General features: G+C 45.3%; 1 protein-coding gene across 1 annotated transcript; it reads right to left on the bottom strand.

Moving 5' to 3' along the window:
* Positions 1-9,647: 9,647 nt before the first annotated feature.
* LOC122368985 (THUMP domain-containing protein 1-like) lies at positions 9,648-20,023 on the bottom strand. Its single transcript, XM_043343326.1, has 5 exons — positions 19,547-20,023; positions 19,191-19,343; positions 17,995-18,105; positions 17,478-17,566; positions 9,648-10,631 (listed from the first exon to the last, which is right to left on the bottom strand). Exons 1-5 carry the CDS (start codon positions 19,745-19,747, stop codon positions 10,022-10,024), a joined length of 1,164 nt encoding a protein of 387 aa, XP_043199261.1. The 5' UTR covers positions 19,748-20,023; the 3' UTR covers positions 9,648-10,021.
* Positions 20,024-20,268: the final 245 nt, after the last annotated feature.

Below are 20,268 nucleotides of genomic sequence, written 5' to 3' on the forward strand. Positions count from 1 at the left end.
TTCGTTCGACGCCGCCGGATGGCGCAGCGGAGACAATTGCGCAATATGCAGGGAACGTTTCCTGCTCGCGACGTCTGTCAATTCAGCAGCAACGAATATCAGCCTCACAGCAGCATATTTCGGGGTCTTCCGATTTGGCTAAAAATCGGTATACAGGGCCTCCTCGATGCGCTGATTCCGAAAATGTACCTCTTTGGGGTGGTATTTTGCACCGTTAACGAGTTAACGACCAATTAACATTTTAACGGGAAACGGCGGGGTCTTTCGATTTGGCTAAAAATCAGTATACAGGGCCTTCTCGATGCGCTGATTTCGAAAATGTGCCTCTTTGGGGTGGTATTTTGCATCGTTAACGAGTTAACGATCCGTTAACATTTCAGCAGCATATATCGATTTCAGCAGCAAATTTTCGGGGTCTTTCGATTTGGTTTAAAATCGGTGTACAGGGTCTCCTCGATGCGCTGATTCCGAAAAGGTACCTCTGTGGGGTGGCATTTTGCACTGTTAACGAGTTAACGACCAATTAACATTTTAACGGGAAACGGCGGGGTCTTTCGATTTGGCTGAAAATCGGTATACAGGGCCTCTTCGATGCGCTGATTTCGAAAATGTACCTCTTTGGGGTGGTATTTTGCACCGTTACCGAGTTAACGACCATTTTATCATTTTAACGGGATTTTAACATTTTAACGGGAAGCGGTGGGGTCTTTCGATTTGGCTAAAAATCGTTATACAAGGCCTCCTCGATGCGCTGATTCCGAAAATGTACCTCTTTGAGGTGGTATTTTGCACCGTTAACGAGTTAACGACCAATTAACATTTTAACGGGAAACGGCGGGGTCTTTCGATTTGGCTAAAAATCAGTATACAGGGCCTTCTCGATGCGCTGATTTCGAAAATGTACCTCTTTGGGGTGGCATTTTGCATCGTTAACGAGTTAACGATCCGTAAACATTTCAGCAGCATATATCGATTTCAGCAGCAAATTTTCGGGGTCTTTCTATTTGGTTTAAAATCGGTGTACAGGGTCTCCTCGATGCGCTGATTCCGAAAAGGTACCTCTTTGGGATGGTATTTTGCACTGTTAACGAGTTAACGACCAATTAACATTTTAACGGGAAACGGCGGGGTCTTTCGATTTGGCTGAAAATCGGTATACAGGACCTCCTCGATGCGCTGATTCCGAAAATGTGCCTTTTTGGGGTGGTATTTAGCACCGTTAACGAGTTAACGACCAATTAACATTTTAGCGGGAAACGGCGGGGTCTTTCGATTTGGCTGAAAATCGGTATACAGGGCCTCCTCGATGCGCTGATTCCGAAAATGTACCTCTTTCGGGTAGTATTTTGCACCGTTAACGAGTTAACGACCAATTAACATTTTAACGGGAAACGGCGGGGTCTTTCGATTTGGCTGAAAATCGGTATGCAGGGCCTCCTCGATGCGCTGATTCCGAAAATGTACCTCTTTCGGGTGGTATTTTGCACCGTTAACGAGTTAACGACCAATTAACATTTTAACGGGAAACGGCGGGGTCTTTCGATTTGGCTGAAAATCGGTGTCCAGGGCCTTCTCCATGCGCTGATTCCGAAAATGTACCTCTTTGGGGTGGTATTTTGCACCGTTAACGGGTTAACGACCAATTAACATTTTAACGGGAAACGGCGGGGTCTTTCGATTTGGCTAAAAATCAGTATACAGGGCCTTCTCGATGCGCTGATTTCGAAAATGTACCTCTTTGGGGTGGTATTTTGCATCGTTAACGAGTTAACGATCCGTAAACATTTCAGCAGCATATATCGATTTCAGCAGCAAATTTTCGGGGTCTTTCTATTTGGTTTAAAATCGGTGTACAGGGTCTCCTCGATGCGCTGATTCCGAAAAGGTACCTCTTTGGGATGGTATTTTGCACTGTTAACGAGTTAACGACCAATTAACATTTTAACGGGAAACGGCGGGGTCTTTCGATTTGGCTGAAAATCGGTATACAGGACCTCCTCGATGCGCTGATTCCGAAAATGTGCCTTTTTGGGGTGGTATTTAGCACCGTTAACGAGTTAACGACCAATTAACATTTTAGCGGGAAACGGCGGGGTCTTTCGATTTGGCTGAAAATCGGTATACAGGGCCTCCTCGATGCGCTGATTCCGAAAATGTACCTCTTTCGGGTAGTATTTTGCACCGTTAACGAGTTAACGACCAATTAACATTTTAACGGGAAACGGCGGGGTCTTTCGATTTGGCTGAAAATCGGTATGCAGGGCCTCCTCGATGCGCTGATTCCGAAAATGTACCTCTTTCGGGTGGTATTTTGCACCGTTAACGAGTTAACGACCAATTAACATTTTAACGGGAAACGGCGGGGTCTTTCGATTTGGCTGAAAATCGGTGTCCAGGGCCTTCTCCATGCGCTGATTCCGAAAATGTACCTCTTTGGGGTGGTATTTTGCACCGTTAACGGGTTAACGACCAATTAACATTTTAACGGGAAACGGCGGGGTCTTTCGATTTGGCTACAAATCAGTAGGTATACAGGGCCTTCTCGATGCGCTGATTTCGAAAATGTGCCTCTTTGGGGTGGTATTTTGCATCGTTAACGAGTTAACGATCCGTTAACATTTCAGCAGCATGTATCGATTTAAGCAGCAAATTTTCGGGGTCTTTCGATTTGGTTTAAAATCGGTGTACAGGGTCTCCTCGATGCGCTGATTCCGAAAAGGTACCTCTTTGGGGTGGTATTTTGCACTGTTAACGAGTTAACGACCAATTCACATTTTAACGGGAAACGGTGGGGTCTTTCGATTTGGCTGAAAATCGGTATACAGGGCCTCCTCGATGCGCTGATTCCGAAAATGTACCTTTTTGGGGTGGTATTTAGCACCGTTAACGAGTTAACGACCAATTAACATTGTAACGGGAAACGGCGGGGTCTTTCGATTTGGCTGAAAATCGGTATACAGGGTCTCCTCGATGCGCTGATTCCGAAAATGTACCTCTTTCGGGTGGTATTTTGCACCGTTAACGAGTTAACGACCAATCAACATTTTAACGGGAAACGGCGGGGTCTTTCGATTTGGCTAAAAATCGGTATACAGGGCCTCCTCGATGCGCTGATTCCGAAAATGTACCTCTTTGGGGTGGTATTATCAGGGTATCTAGAGCATCTGTTCACGAGTGTGTAAACAAAAAATGAGCCTGATCTGACTTGTAAGACGGCGGCCAGAGCCCAAAATGTGAACAAGCCAATATGCTAATAATTTTTACTTTGACCTGATCTGGGACGTCATCGGTGACCTCGAGGTCAATAAAATTAGGTTTCGCTCGACAGTTTTTCCGGGGCTATCAGACGCTGTTTGAATTTTGACGATCGGCCCAGTAGTTTCGGAGTTAGAAGGGGGGCTATGGAGAGCCCCCCCAGTAGGGTGTGTTATACGCAGACCCCAGTGGGGCGCGGGTTAATGCTCGAAGTGAGCACCAAATGGACCCTGTCTACCATTGCTCACTATATTAAACTTAAACTTAAATGGGAATATGTGGGTCAGGCAACCTTTGGGGACAGTTTAGGTCATGTTCTGGTGAAGGTCAGGTCAAGGTCAGGTCAAATTTGGTCACCTTTTAAAGTTGATATTGTTGCATAAAATGAATAACGACTCGATGCAGCTGGTCACGACGAGTCTAACGGTGATCTTCGTTTTGCGCTACGTGTTCGAAAATTGCTAATAATTGAGTTTGAAAATTTGACGTCATCATTTTTGAACAGTGTTTTCGCTATAACTTGGCCAAAAAAGAGGCATCAATCTCAAATTTGTTCTCAATTTGTTCTCAAATCTGTTACAACCAACCTCAGTCTCCCCTACCCTCGCCGGCGCTGGCGGCTGGTTGCGGGGCAGAACTGGGACTCCCACGCTCTGTCGGGTGCGTATTATTTAGGCCAGGGTTCATAATGTCCAGGGTACGATGTGTCCAGTGCTCGAAATGACCAGTGCCTTGAATTGGCCAGTGTTCATATTGTCCAGGGTTTGCATGGTCCAAATGTGGCCAACTGGCTGCAGATAGGGTAAATTCAAAGAGGCCAGGGTTCATAATGTCCAGGGCACGATGTGTCCAGTGCTCGAAATGGCCAGGGTTCATAATGTCCAGGGCACGATGTGTCCAGTGTTCGAAATGGCCAGGGTTCATAATGTCCAGGGCACGATGTGTCCAGTGTTCAAAATGGCCAGTGCCTTGAATTGGCCAGAGTTCATAGTGTCCAGGGATTACACAGTCAACCAAACCAAGCCAAACCAAACCTAACCTAACCTAACCTAACCTAACCTAACCTAACCTAACCTAACCTAACCTAACCTAACCTAACCTAACCTAACCTAAGGTAATGATGTTTGCCTACCGGGGATAAGGAAATAGTTTTTCGCATGAATAGATTGCAAGCAATAGTAAATCAAATATTTTTAGGTTAAGTGGTTATGCATCAGGCTTCAGGCCTTCGGCCTGAAGCCAGATACATAACCACTTAACCTAAAAATATTTGATTTACTATTGCCTGTAATCTCTCCTAAGGCATTGCCTTCGGCACTGCACTGCTTCGCATTGAGCTGGTTCCGTGTTTTTACATAATGACGTCACTTTCAATGACTATGTAATCCCTGGACATTATGAACTCTGGCCCATTCAAGGCACTGGCCATTTTGAACACTGGACACATCGTTCCCTGGACATTATGAACCCTGGCCATTTCGAACACTGGACACATCGTGTCCTGGACATTATGAACCCTGGCCATTTCGAACACTGGACACATCGTGCCCTGGACATTATGAACCCTGGCCTCTTTGAATATACCCTATCTGCAGCCAGTTGGCCGCATTTGGACCATGCAATCCCTGGACATTATGGAATCTGGCCTATTCAAGGCACTGGCCATTTCGACACTGGGCATATCGTACCCTGGACATTATGAACCCTGGCCAGAATGAATGTTCCCCGCTCTGTCCCACACAGAGCGAGACCACTCTATCGGCGTCTAGCCGCAGGGCTGTGTCTGCGACCCTCGGTGAATCGCGCAGGGGCGGCAGCAGGCCCGTGTTCTGGTGGGGCCTCCGCTGAGCCGGGGAGACAATTTTCGCTTATCTTTGCTGGGAACGATCTGCACATCCCGAACAGCGACTTGGCTCTTCAGCCACCCATGGAGGCCCTGATAAATCGAGCTTTGGTACTGGAGGTTACCCAGGCCACATTTGTGTACCTAACACATTTTAAGGAACCGCTTGGTAGTCAGGTTCGCTAGAGATGGACGCAGATCCTTAACCCGGCAGTTGCTGGGGTATTTCGCCACCCACCGTTTGCTGGGGGGGGGGGGGGGGCGTTAAACGCCCCCAGCCGATAACTCGAGAACCAATAGGCGCAGCGAAACGCACGAGGCGGCAAACGAAAGAGCGCGACGAGACGCTTCAGATGAGTATTTTAAAGTTGAATTTTGAGGTCACAGGTCGGGTCAAGGTCAGGTCAAACACCTGAAATCGGGCTTTCAGTAGCATGGACTTCAGGACTTCGCAATGGGCGCCTCTCGCCATAAACTCTGTCAAAACGGTGCACAATCCATCTTATAAGGCCTACAAGAGTGTCAGCTCCATGTAGGGGTCAGTCAAGCATAGGTCAGGGTCAAGGTCAGGTCAACCGGGTAGGCACATATCCCCGAAAATCAAAACTGATATTCGCAGGCTGTGACACATGTTTTATAGGTAATTTGGGGCGTAGAACACGATGGTGACATTCATTTTATCATATGTGTACGTGTTTGGCTCAAAAAGTTCAATTTAAGAAATTCATGTATCATGGTCGTGAAGTAGTCACGAAAAATTGCCAAGATTCAGTTCAAGATTATGGAAAATGCGGAACGATAATCAATAATCGAAGATAGCCATTCGATTGATCGTGGTATTGGCAGTCTAATGGCGTTTACGGCATGTCTGTATGTCTATTCTGTGATTTTATATGATTTTTTGAACATATGCCGTTTTTGGTCGAAAACTCAGAAATCATGACGTCACTAAAACCTCGATATCTCAAAAATTTTCCGACAGATTTTTTTGAAACTTAGTCACAATAAACTTCAATCAATTCCCTACAGGTACCCAAAATTTGGCGCGCCTGCGGCGCGCCGTTTTTATGCTATGGCCCGGCGAAAAAAGTGGGGGCGTTTAACGCCCCCCCCCCAGCAACTCGCGGGTTAAGGGACCAGATGTTTAAATCAAAGTAAAAACTGCGTGGGCAGAAAATTTACATACATGAAAGCTGTATAGCTCCAGCCCAGCAGGAGGCTATGAACTTCCTGGTAGAGCTGCGAAAAGAGCGGAAAATCTAACGGTACATTTTCGTAATCAGCGCATTGAGGAGGCCCTCTATACTGATTTTCAGCCAAATCGAAAGACCCTGCCGTTTCCTGTTAAATGTTAATTGGTCGTTAACTCGTTAACGGTGCAAAATACCACCCTAAAGCGGCACATTTTCGTAATCAGCGCCTCGGACAGGCCCTGTATACTGATTTTCAGCCAAATCGAAAGACCCCGCCGTTTCCCGTTAAAATGTTTATTGGCCGTTAACTCGTTAACGGTGGAAAATACCACCCCAAAGAGGCACATTTTCAGAATCAGCGCATCGAGGAGGCCCTGTATACCGATTTTCAACCAAATCGAAAGACCCCGAAAATTTGCTGCTGAAATCGATATATGCTGCTGAAATGTTAACGGATCGTTAACTCGTTAACGGTGCAAAATACCACCCCAAAGAGGCACATTTTCGAAATCAGCGCATCGAGGAGGCCCTGTATACCGGTTTTCAGCCAAATCGAAAGACCCCGCCGTTTCCCGTTAAAATGTTATTTGGTCGTTAACTCGTTAACGTTGCAAAATACCAACCCATTTTCGGAATCAGCGCATCGAGGAGGCCCTGTATACTGATTTTCAGCCAAATCGAAAGACCCCGCCGTTTCCCGTTAAAATGTTAATTGGTCGTTAACTCGTTAACGGTGCTACATACCACCCCAAAGAGGTACATTTTCGGAATCAGCACATCGAGAAGGCCCTGTACACCGATTTTCAGCCAAATCGAAAGACCCGCCGTATCCCGTAAAAATGTTATTTGGCCGTTAACTCGTTAACGGTCCAAAATACCACCCCAAAGAGGTACATTTTCGGAATCAGCGCATCGAGGAGGCCCTGTATACCGATTGTCAGCCAAATCGAAAGACCCCGAAAATTTGCTGCTGAAATCGATATATGCTGCTTAAATGTTAACGGATCATTAACTCGTTAACGGTGCAAAATACCAACCCAAAGAGGTACACTTTCGGAATCAGCGCATCGAGAAGGCCCTGTATACTGATTTTCAGCCAAATCGAAAGACCCCGCCGTTTCCCGTTAAAATGTTAATTGGTCGTCAACTCGTTAACGGTGCAAAACACCACCCCAAATAGGTACATTTTCGGAATCAGCGCATCGAGAAGGCCCTGTACACCGATTTTCAGCCAAATCGAAAGACCCCCCGTTTCCCGTTAAAATGTTAATTGGTCGTTAACTCGTTAACGGTGCAAAATATAACCCCAAAGAGGTACATTTTCGGAATCAGCGCATCGAGAATGCCCTGTACACCGATTTTCAGCCAAATCGAAAGACCCCGCCGTTTCCCGTTAAAATGTTAATTGGTCGTTAACTCGTTAACGGTGCTACATACCACTCCAAAGAGGTACATTTTCGGAATCAGCACATCGAGAAGGCCCTGTACACCGATTTTCAGCCAAATCGAAAGACCCGCCGTATCCCGTTAAAATGTTAACTGGCCGTTAACTCGTTAACGGTCCAAAATACCACCCCAAAGAGGTACATTTTCGGAATCAGCGCATCGAGGAGGCCCTGTATACCGATTGTCAGCCAAATCGAAAGACCCCGAAAATTTGCTGCTGAAATCGATATATGCTGCTTAAATGTTAACGGATCATTAACTCGTTAACGGTGCAAAATACCAACCCAAAGAGGTACATTTTCGGAATCAGCGCATCGAGAAGGCCCTGTATACTGATTTTCAGCCAAATCGAAAGACCCCGCCGTTTCCCGTTAAAATGTTAATTGGTCGTTAACTCGTTAACGGTGCAAAACACCACCCCAAATAGGCACATTTTCGGAATCAGCGCATCGAGAAGGCCCTGTACACCGATTTTCAGCCAAATCGAAAGACCCCCCGTTTCCCGTTAAAATGTTAATTGGTCGTTAACTCGTTAACGGTGCAAAATACCACCCCAAAGAGGTACATTTTCGGAATCAGCGCATCGAGAATGCCCTGTACACCGATTTTCAGCCAAATCGAAAGACCCCGCTGTTTCCCGTTAAAATGTTAACTGGCCGTTAACTCGTTAACGGTGCAAAATACCACCCCAAAGAGGTACATTTTCGGAATCAGCGCATCGAGAAGGCCCTGTATACCGATTTTCAGCCAAATCGAAAGACCCCGCTGTTTCCCGTTAAAATGTTAACTGGCCGTTAACTCGTTAACGGTGCAAAATACCACCCCAAAGATGTACATTTTCGGAATCAGCGCATCGACGAGGCCCTGTATACCGATTTTCAGCCAAATCGAAAGACCCCGAAAATTTGCTGCTGAAATCGATATATGCTGCTTAAATGTTAACGGATCATTAACTCGTTAACGGTGCAAAATACCACCCCAAAGAGGTACATTTTCGGAATCAGCGCATCGAGAAGGCCCTGTATACTGATATTCAGCCAAATCGAAAGACCCCGCCGTTTCCCGTTAAAATGTTAATTGGTCGTTAACTCGTTAGCGGTGCAAAATACCACCCCAAAGAGGTACATTTTCGGAATCAGTGCATCGAGAAGGCCCTGTACACCGATTTTCAGCCAAATCGAAAGACCCCGCTGTTTCCCGTAAAATGTTAACTGGCCGTTAAGTCGTTAACGGTGCAAAATACCACCCCAAAGAGGTACATTTTCGGAATCAGCGCATCGAGAAGGCCCTGTACACCGATTTTCAGCCAAATCGAAAGACCCCGCTATTTCCCGTTAAAATGTTAACTGGCCGTTAACTCGTTAACGGTGCAAAATACCACCCCAAAGAGGTACATTTTCGGAATCAGCGCATCGAGGAGGCCCTGTATATCGATTTTCAGCCAAATCGAAAGACCCCGCCGTTTCCCGTTAAAATGTTAATTGGCCGTTAACTCGTTAACGGTGCAAAATACCACCCCAAAGAGGTACATTTTCGGAATCAGCGCATCGAGGAGGCCCTGTATACCGATTTTCAGCCAAATCGAAAGACCCCGAAATATGCTGCTGTGAGGCTGATATTCGTTGCTGCTGAATTGATAGACGTGCGCGAGTAGGTGTCGGTTCCCGCTTAGTTGCCAAATGGGTCACAAGCGAATAAGCGGGGGGGGGGGGGGAGACCAGCGTAGTAAAGGAATGTTGGGACCAGCCACCTTATAAATGCTTCTTCCATGAGCACGCCAAGTTTGCGAAATGCAAGCGAAACGATAGGTGGGATGAAAAGGAAGGCTTACCATTACCAGCTAAAAATACCTACATAACCTACCTACACAAGCAGCGCATATTTTATATCGCCAGATCCCAAATCCAATCGAAACGTCACAATTCCCGGGTGTATTGTGGACAACAAAACCAGCAATGTCACTGTATTTCAATTACCAGAAAGCAGGTTATCGGGGGCCGACAACGTCCGGGTTAAAACACGCCGGCACTCCCATCCACAGGCGCGTGGCGATTATTCCAACATTTCACCACACAACCAGCAGGACTCGTCAGCAAACAATCTGGGCCGGCAGACGAGCATGAGAGGGCTTTAACTCTGTGGGCAAGCCTCTATTGTGCTGAGTCCCTCGACAGCCTTCATCTGCATAACATTTAACGATGAATTCTTCAGCAGGCGCCGTCTACGCTAATGTGAAGACTGCCTTCGGATGACGCCACTTCTCACCACGGCGAGATCCCGAGACTCAGGGCGCGTCAGCCGCGCGAGGCTCCTCCGTCGCCGTTCGCTTTGTCGGCTCCTGCGCGCTTTCGGCCTCCGCTGCCGATGACTGCCCATTGTCCCCTTCCACAGGGTCGGAAGACGCCTTTGGCGACCCCGCTGTCGCCCCCGCAGCAGCGCTATCGCCACCCACCGCCCCTGCGCCGTCCTCGTCCTTGGTCGCCGCTTCTGCGTCACTTTTGGCCTCGGTCGTCGCTCCTTCGCCACTTTCGCCACCATCTCCCGCGCCTTTCGTCCCTCCCGCGCCATCACTCGTATCACATACCTCACTCTCCTTCTTCCCGTCCGTCTCATCACAGCCTTCCTCTCCCTTCGCCTCTGCGTTCGCCTCACCCTCTCCCGTCCCTCCTTCGCCCTCCTCCCCAGCCGCCTTGGCTAGCTCCACCAGGTTGTATTTCTTCATCGCGAAGTAGTCCCGCACGACACCCAGGCAGATGACGTTCCTGATCACCTCCATGAGCACGGTAAGCGTGGGCGTCTTGTGGTCGAGCCGGGCGGTCGGACACACAGCATCGATCAGACTGTTGATGGCCGACTGGGCGTCCGTTTGAGACAGCTGTGCCTGGTTCCGCGACCTGAGAACGAGAGGGAGGAGGGTTCGAGAGGAACTGTGCATGGTTCCGCGACCTGGAGAACGAGAGAGAGGAGGGTTAGAGAGGAACTTGACGCGCCGCCGCGCTTGACGCGCCGCCTGCACTGGCCCAAGTTGTGCAGCGTCGCTCGGACGTGTCACAGAGACACACCCGATGCTCCCACGGACATCAGTTGGAGCTACCTAAAATTAAGAGTGAGCGAGCGAGGCGCTGTTTCCCTTACAGATCTGTGTCCACGTGGAACAGCGTTGGCGGGGTCGGCAGCGGATGAAAAACCATGTATTTTAGATGTCTTTTATTTCTTTTGGTGTTTAGTGTTTCGCTATTGCGTTGATTTTAGCCTTTTTATGTACGTACTGCGTAATGATTCACGTGTTTGTCAGCGAATTTTAATACTTGTATGTACACGACGAGAGGGCTGAAAAGCCATTTGAATGGAGACCTCAATAAACTGGATTTGGATTTGGATTTGGATTTGGAACTGTGCAGTGTCAGAAAAGTGGCCGTTTTCTCAATTTTTTTGAACTTGGAAGATTTGTTCCGTGAGATTTTTCACTGCTAATAATCACTTTTTTTATTCCGTCACTGACTAAATATCAACTGCAACTGGGCATCACAGGACTGAAAGGGAAACTTACTAAAGAAACATGTTAATTGAAAATTTGACACTTGTGCTTTGTTCTGTTTTCAGATCTCCAAAGCAGCAAGCAAGCATCCTGCAAATACTATTGAAGCAGACAAGAAGCAGTTGCTCCACAATTTCACCATGCAATCATCATAATTGGATCAGTCAAAATGCCAGTCATGATTACTTTCCAAAGTTGAAGTGCTTACAAGGAAGAACTATTGACAATTACCATGTCAAACTATCCAGCACGTTTTAAAACAAGCGTGAAGGAATGAATCCAGTATACGTGCCTTGAATGTATGCTATTGAGTGTGTTTGTGAAATAAATAAATGTTTCCATCACATTTCTGACCCGTTTGTCTACGAATGAGAATCAGTTTACGAAAGAGAATCAGCCCGTGACAGAATGATGCCTACCTACCATCCAATTCAACCATGATCACCTGCATGTCACGTGCACGGAATGAGATTAGATGCTTCTTACGATAAATCAATATTATCACGAACAACCACCCATACCTGCGACTTGAATGGAAAGTCCTCACCACAATGTCTTTGCACCATGCACAATCCACACCACGTTTATGGGTACACTGCCCGGGGTAGACACTGCCATTTCTTTTGCGTATTCTTTCATCAAATCAGTAACCATCGATTTCCTGCTTTCTCGTCCACTATTGGGCAGAAAATGATCTTTATATGCAGAAAAAGCTGATATCAAGAACAATTAAACACTGCTTTTGACCGTGATGCGCATTATTTGTCGAATTTCCGTAAAAGACGCTCTTTCGACCTTTCAGTGAGGCTGCCATATCCTCATAACGGCATTTCAATGGCAGTGAATTTCTCAATTTATGATATTCTTGTTCCGCGACACGGAACAAAAGTAAGGGTAGAATAAAGGTTGAAATAGGCTTGCAATCGGTTCAAATTTGGTATGGCATCGTAGATTATTCAATTCTGATTGTTTCTATGCCAATTTTTTTTATATTTTTATAGACGTTTTCATATAGTTTTATCGAAACGCCGTGACCATGTTTCGTCACGGAACAACTCACTGAATTTGGAACGTTTAAGCAGTTCCGACTATATTTTATAAAAAATTGGATACCGTTAGAATCGTTGAGAGACGGCGCTTTTCATAGCATAAAATTCTTGCCCAGTTGATGCCGATTACAGGTATAATACCGACATATGCTGATATCACTTTTACATGAAGTAATGTTTGTCTAGGGCATAAAATCCCTTTGCTTTTTAACATATTATTTGGAATGAAGCAGCCAGCTTTAGGTCAAATATACATTTATTTTATATTATTTTTGTATTTTATATGCTATTTTGAAGTATTCATTAATTTGAATCAATTTTATCAAATTGAAAACCAGTAAAGGGGAAATCCCTTTCCTCTAATTTCCCTCGCCAGCGGGCCTCCGCGCCATTTCTCAAGGCTCGAGGTGCGAGGCCTCCGTTTGGGCAAGCGTGTGGGACAGTTATCTATTATTGATTATAATCAATAATCATATGTGGCATGTTTTTTTTTGGGGGGGGGTTGTCTTGCACAAGACCTTTTACTTAAAGTGCTGGCATGTTTTTGTGTCTTTGTGGTTCGTTATTTGTTCCAAGCTGGATTGCGTCAAATTTGTCAAACTTGTATTAGATAGGATAGGTAGGTACAAGGCCATTTATACTGATACCATATAGGTAGGTAGGTACCAGTCCACTTGGTTATGTTTTGATGTTGCTTTATTGTATTTCAAATAGTATTTCAATATACTCAGCAGTTTTTGTTTCATGTTAAAATGTGGCATGAAAAGCATATTCTGGATGTTGTGTATATTTTATACCCCATTCATATTTCTCACTTCATTCACAATTTTAATAATAATTTGTATATTTTCCATCATGAATAATTTTTAGCATCAGTGGTCATCCATTACCTACATGTCCAGATTTCCTAACTAGTTATAAATAAGTCTAACACTTGGGCTGTAAGACCACAACCTGCTGCGCTCCTTGAACCCTTATTTTATATGTAGAAGCTGCTGTTTCTGACTGAGACTCTGGCAAATATCTTTATACTTAAAGCGTACCTATAACAATACGCATGGCCCTACAGTGCCTTACTTCAGGATTTTTGTTCCGTGAGCAGCCAAAAATTTTGTTCCGTGAACTTAGATCCCCAAACCACTTTTCTGACACTGGAACTGTGCCTGACTCCGCGAACTGGAAACAACGAGGGAGTAGGGTTAGTGAGGTGCTCTGCCGTATAAAGGCAAAACCCATTATGTTCGGGTGACCTCTGACCTGAGGTAATGGCCTCTGACCCGACATAATAGTTTTTGCCTTTGCACAGCAGTGCTGTGCCTGGTTCCGCGACCTGAGAACGAGAGGGAGTAGGGTCAGTGAGGAACTGTGCCTGGTTCCGCGACCTGGAGACAGAAAGAGGGAGGAATAAGGTCAGTGAGGAACTGTGCAAACAGTGTGCATCGTTCCGCGACCTGAGAACGAGAGGACGGAGGGTCAGGACGTGAGGGATGATCTACTGATCTGTGATCTTTCATACATAGGACCGAAGGTCAGTGTAACTCACGCAGGTCAGACAGTCTCCCGGGCTGTGACCTGTCATAAACAGGACTGAAGGTCAGTGAGGGAAAGTTTACTAAACCGTACCTTGTCCTATGTCAATAAGGGACGGTCTACTGAACTGTAAATTGTCATAAATAGGACCTGTAGTCCCGGCACCGGCCCTGCCGCTTACCGGCTCTGCGCCGGGCCTCACTAATCACTTGCGCCATCTATCACCGCTGCGTCGGTGACTACTTTTATATGCTCCGCGAGGTGGCGCCAGATGTGACGATCAGTATTCAGTATCCAGTATCACGAAGTAGAATAGAATTATTTTAATCATACATCACATTCATTGCTTCGCTTCACAATCATTCATAGTAAATTATTTCATATGTAAATTATCAACTAAGCCGACAAGTTATCAAACCGTAGTAACTAATAATATGTTTTCCGTAGCTCCACTCCAACGACGGCATATTTACGTCTGGACAACGAGTTGCGGGGAAAAGTGCTGATTTTGTCGCAGTTTTAGGAGCCGGTGATGAGGCTGGATTTTTGGGTTACTTTTTCGTTCTGATTCATGCATTTCATAGTGTTTGGCTTTTGAATATTTTAGTTCTTTCAGATAAATATTACTTGCCCTACAACTTTGGTAAAAACGTTTCATTTTTTATAAGCTGACCGTCAGAGTCCTAAAAATACATCAGCACTACAATCATTGTAAACAAACACAAATGGAGCACCGCTTGGCTCTGTTCCAAGGCCATTTTCAAGTTTATCTGGTGGTTTCCGTACTCTTGTACGTCGCTTTGTTGGGTGTTTTGAATCCCTTAAGATTGACTTATATCATATTTAAGAAGCATGTTGACTGAAAACAATCCCAAGTATCAAGAAGGCTGACAGAGGTCCTGACCCTGAGGCCTGAGCAATATAATATATCAAGTTGAACTTGAAGTTATGAAATTTTGGTTGATAAACGCAAGTTGATCGGGCCCACGTATCAGCAAGAAAAAGTAAAATTTAAAGAGCTTATCATTATTGGCCGAAAACAAGCTATAATATGCAGGAGATCTTGGATCAATACTGAAGAGCAGCATCAGCGCTGAGCAGCATCATGCCAGAAAATGTTGACTGATGAGTGCATATTGGTGTGTTGGTATGAATATTGAATGATAACTTACAACAGCAAGATAAGTTAGTGCTAACTATCAAGTGAAAAACCTAGAATGAATGGACTCGGGCAGCTTTACTATGCTTAGATGCTATGCAGACGGTAATGTTGATGTGCATCAGGTACTCAGTGTCTGGCAAATGAAACATGCGATCATTCCATTGCTACTGGAGGAGAAAGCTTGGATCACTAAATCCACTTTTTGATTTTGACGTTAATCATTACTGTATTTCTTGAAAAAAGGATTGTAGTAAAATTGTCAATGTGACAATCCATGCAACGATGTGATCATATGTGTTCATAGTCATTCGTGATAGTGGTTGTTGGTCCAATATACAATGGCAAAGCTCTCAGCGTTTTTTATGTGGATGGCCAGCAGTGCCTCAGAATTTAGAAGTATTAGTTTTATTCACAGGGCTGCTGGGATAAAAAGTACTTAGGGTAATCTTCCAACAAGGAACTTTACTTTGACATGGTATGAGATGTAGGCACAAGTAGGTAGGTGCTTCGTTCCTATAGTCAGTAGTTGTGTAGGTTTAGTTGGGTTAGCTTAAATTAGGTTTTAATTTGCCAAGTGTCCATAAAAATGTGACCTGAGCAGTGCCCGTACCTGACTAACCTGACAGCTGACCTAACCTCAATCATCACACATATTTGCAACCTAGCCAAGACCTGCATAGCAGTAGCACCAAGTTATAGGTAGGTACTCACCCTAACTAAATCTTACCTGCTAACCTTCAACTTGCCAACAGTTAGCTCACCTTGCCAAGCTGCATCCAGGGAAAGTCAACTGAGGAACTGGCTCATTGGGTGGCTGGTGTGAGTCTGTGCATTTAAAGTGTTTCTTCTTTGAAGCTGCTCTGCACTGCTGTATGTCATGTTAGATGCTCAGAAAAAATGTGGGAAATGATAACTAAGCTACTTTAGTGCTTTGTTAATGCTTGAGACATGAACAAGTACAAGTCCTGCGGGGCACAACTATGAGTTAGGTGCTAGGTGAGTATGTTATGTGAATGTGCTGGTTCCCTGTTTGACTGTAGTAAGTATACAAACAAGCACAGGGTCACAGTTATATTCAATCTCCACATAAACATACAACAAAAACAGCCATATAGCCTCACTCCGAACACACCACAAATAACTTAAGCCTTTGCAGGCACAAAAATGCTTTGATTTACAGGACAGGTATACAACATATCCTCTGTCCTTGGGGATCTTGCTGCCAAGTTGAAGTATGATGACTGAACTTCAGGATTGATCAACCTTTTCTTCTTAGCCACTGCTTGTATAAGAGAAAGACATAATGCTTGTTTATAAACTGCCTTGAAAATTTAATGATCCACCTTCAATTCTGGCATGAAGGCACAAATAAAATAGTTCCCTCTCCTCTTGGAATACACAAAGCAAAATATTTAATAACTTTTAGTGGATGGACAAGAGCAATTAGCATATCTCCCCTCAAGTTAACTTCTGGCACTGATGAATTACACTGACACCTCTGATCCAAGATAAACTTGGAATGTGTAAACCTGCCTAGTCAATCATGCAACAGATGAACTTGAGGTCAACATGATATTTTGCGATAGGTATACATCAGCGTTACTTTGCAGTTTGGAACCCTTTTGCTTATTCATTGAGTTCAGTGGCTTATTCGCTTCATATTTTGTAACAAACGCGCAAAAACTGTAATATAACAGCACTATATGCTTTTTGACAAAATGCAATAGTAGTAAAACTTAACCCTGACGGCATTAGTTCTTAATGGAAATGTAATTACAAAATATTTTGTAGTAACTATTAAATTTCGGCTGAAAACAGTGCACGATTTAAAAAAGAATCATTTCCATGACAGTCCATTCTTGCGGTCCTGAAATCGCCACTATTTCCGGCCTCTCCAACGCAACTCGTTGTCCAGACGTAAATATGCCCAACGACGCGACTCCTTCTTCCGTTTCTGGTTTTGTTCCGTGACGCACGTATATCAAGTCTCTAATAAACCAGCATTATTATCACCGTTCAACACGAGTTCTGATATCATATGAAGTAGCGGCCAAGGACACTAAACAACGCGCTACAGACCGATTGTCGTTGAGGGACGGTCTACTGACCTGACAGCTGAATCGGTAGCCTGTTCACCTAGTTCACCTGGAGCCGGTGGTGTAGCTGATTTGATCACCTGACGTAAAAAACAGCAGTGCCAGTGTCTATGGATAATAACGGAGTGGTTCACCTGATGACGTTGGTTTGGCTTACGTGAAGACTGCGGATTAGCTCACTAGCTCACCTGAATGTTTTAGCTCACCTGAGACATTACCTTAGCTCACGTCCTGAATATTGAACAGCGACTAAGCTCACCTGCATATGGTGGTGTAGCTCACTGACACTGGCCCACCAAAGACTGCAGTATGACCCACGGAGTAGTTCACCTGAACACAGTAGTGTAGCTCACGGAGTAGCTCACCTGAAGACGGTCGTATAGCTGACGCCGATCTCAGTGAATGCCTCTTTGATCATTGACTCGGCCGACGCCCGGATGTCCTCCTCCGTCGCCTAAACAAACCAGACTATTAGAACACCACACGGGAAAGAAAGGTTACGCGTCCCTGAACGCCATTGTCGCACAGAGTACAGATCGAGACAACAGCATCACATCGGTTTATTTACTGTGTTCTTCAATTCATTCTCGTCTACCGTTGATCATCGTCTATCGTCCCGAATAAATTCTTCAAAATTCGTCTGTTTTTTTTGTGTGTGCTACAAATCAAAAATCCGGCCTCAGCCAGATCCTCAAGGTCGGCGACATCGGTATTCTACACAAAAACCGTAGTATTTGACAAATTACAGATTCGATCACTACTTTACTGAATGACACTCATCGTTCACCACAAACGAGTCATCAGGGTAAAATATTGACTTTATGAACAAGTCCCTTAGAGCAGTATCCACAGTTACCCAGGCCTTTCACGTGCGTTTGTTACCTTGCACGTGACCTGGACAGGGATGAGTCGGAGCAAGTAGCGGGTCCGCTGGGTGCCCGTGTCGCGAATCTCGCGTGCTATCCGCTCCACCAGCGGTGCTGTCTGCTCCAGCTGCCGGGAACAGGTGCAACGTGGTCACAACAGGAGAGGAGTGGTAGCTATTAAGGAGACCTGAGCTGTCACCAGGTCAGAGTGCAATGGTCACAATAGACAGAGAGCAACATCCTCAGGGGTGTGCGTAGCATGAAAACCACAACGTCCACATTAACCCTCGCCGGCACAGGCCATTTTGCGTCCTTTGACGGCACAAGGGGGTACGACCCCCCTCGCGTTTGGCCCCTGAACGACCTAGAGCTTCGCGGAAAAAAACGAGTGTGTTGCCCGTCACGAGAGGAAGCCGATGATACCCAATTTTAAGGTCCAAGGTCATCGGTTGACCTTTCAGGTCAGGTCAATGACCAAAAAGTCGGGAAAATCGGGACCTGTTAGAAAGTCGTAAAGTGTGGCTGCTATGGGGTTTTTGGGGTGCTGATCACGAATATCGTGTTAGTTTTGATCACAGATGATGTCTTTAAGCATTTAGCCCTGGTCGGGTCAGGTCAGGTCAGGTCAACCAGTAGGGGTCGTGACAGGCATTCGTAGTACGTGTCAACCGCTTCTGACAGCTTCGTATTATGTTACGAAAGGCACCAAAACTTATTCGTAAATGTTTAAATGGCTGTAAATTCGAACTCAGCTCCAAAAACTAGCTTAGAAACATGTAAAACTCCAAAAAAGGAGCTGAGGTCACCAAAGGTCAATGACCTGACCTTCAGGTGACCTTGACGTCCACCCTAATGCATGGGAGCAGCATCAAATCACATGTTTGAACTATGCTTGCAAACGCGCGACAAACTCGAGCAGACACACGGGGAATCGCGATTCCGACCAAACATGGTCTCGGAAAGTAGGTTACAGGTCAAAGGTCATTTGGGTCATGAAATTTTCAGGGTAGGTGTAAAATTAAGAAATGCGAGAGCACTGAACATTTCGTCGTGATAGGCCGTTTTTTACACGAGTTATTCGTGTAAAACCTTAGGAGAGGGTTGGATCAAACCCCCCATGCTGGCAAGGGTCATGCTATCGGACCAGAGGGGAAAACTTTGGGGGAACCAAATAATATACAGTAGGTTATTGTCCCCAACAAGCTGCCGCACCTGAGTGCTTATAAAGATGCAGTTTTTGGCGCCGCTCTCCACCTGCTGGAATCTCCGCTCCTTGGAAACCTTCTGCTCCTTCAGAGCTGCCAGCTCTGCCTCCAGACTCTGCTCCACATCCTGTGATGTGCCCCCAGCTGCTGCTACCTCCTCCTGAAACAAGGTTGATGTTGGCATCAAATAAGGAGAAGGGATATAAGCATGTCCCAAATATCCACTTATGGGTTATGGCACCTCAGTCATTCATAAAGAAACAAAATATAGCAATCATAAAAATGACTCAACCATATATTTGCCTTATAATTGTGCATATAATTAGTATCTAACACTCTAACACAAAGGAGAGCAGGACTCACTTGAACACTGTCTTCTGCACCATACATTTGATTTGCATACTCGTTAAGGATGTTATAGGCTTCACGGACACACTCTCTTTCCTTATTATTTGTTGTGCAGAGAAAGCCCCTCAGACCTGGGTGAAGCTTTCTTTTCTCAAATCTGGCACGTTTTGCTTGGTTGACATAATACTGTTTTTGCTTTCTCTTCTTTTCATTCATGACGAGAGCAGTTTAGCACCCTATTATCGCTTATCTTCTTTTGACTTAACGATTCAGAAAACACCTAGGATTAGCGCATATAGATGCCAACCGCACTAGCACCACAATTTCCACGCGCAACACCAAGCAAGCGCAACACACAGACGACACCAACACTGGCCTTGGACGACACCAAGCCCGACACAAGCAAAGGTCACCACCGTCTTCCGTCGTCTGCAAATGAAATTTGAACGGTTTACGAAGCCAATGACGTCATTCATCCGGAGGAGCGATCTACCAATGACCTTTCAGATTTTGGTCACTTCGAATAGTCATTTTGACATTGATTGGTTTGCGTTGTAATGACGTACAAGAAATGTAGTATAGCAAGAGTTTTCTTTTGCCATTAAGACAAAAACAGCGCTCTTGCTACGCTTGAAAATTCCTCTTTAGCACGCAATTTCAATTTGCAACAGTGTTTTTATTGGTTTTGTGGTGTCCGTAGTGGCCTTGTTTGCAGCAAGCGCGTGTTGGTGTTGGAG

The sequence above is a fragment of the Amphibalanus amphitrite genome, unplaced genomic scaffold, assembly GCF_019059575.1.
Source record: "Amphibalanus amphitrite isolate SeventyFive unplaced genomic scaffold, NRLGWU_Aamphi_draft 000996F_arrow, whole genome shotgun sequence".
Classification (NCBI taxonomy): Eukaryota; Metazoa; Arthropoda; class Thecostraca; order Balanomorpha; family Balanidae; genus Amphibalanus; species Amphibalanus amphitrite.

Coding starts and splice junctions, on each gene's coding strand:
- LOC122368985 (XM_043343326.1), bottom strand. CDS start 19,747: ATGAATGAAAAGAAGAGAAAGCAAAAACAGTATTATGTCAACCAAGCA. Junction 19,344..19,546: donor GTGCAGAAGACAGTGTTCAA/GTGAGTCCTGCT, acceptor ACCTTGTTTCAG/GAGGAGGTAGCAGCAGCTGG. Junction 17,567..17,994: donor CTGTCCAGGTCACGTGCAAG/GTAACAAACGCA, acceptor TGGTTTGTTTAG/GCGACGGAGGAGGACATCCG.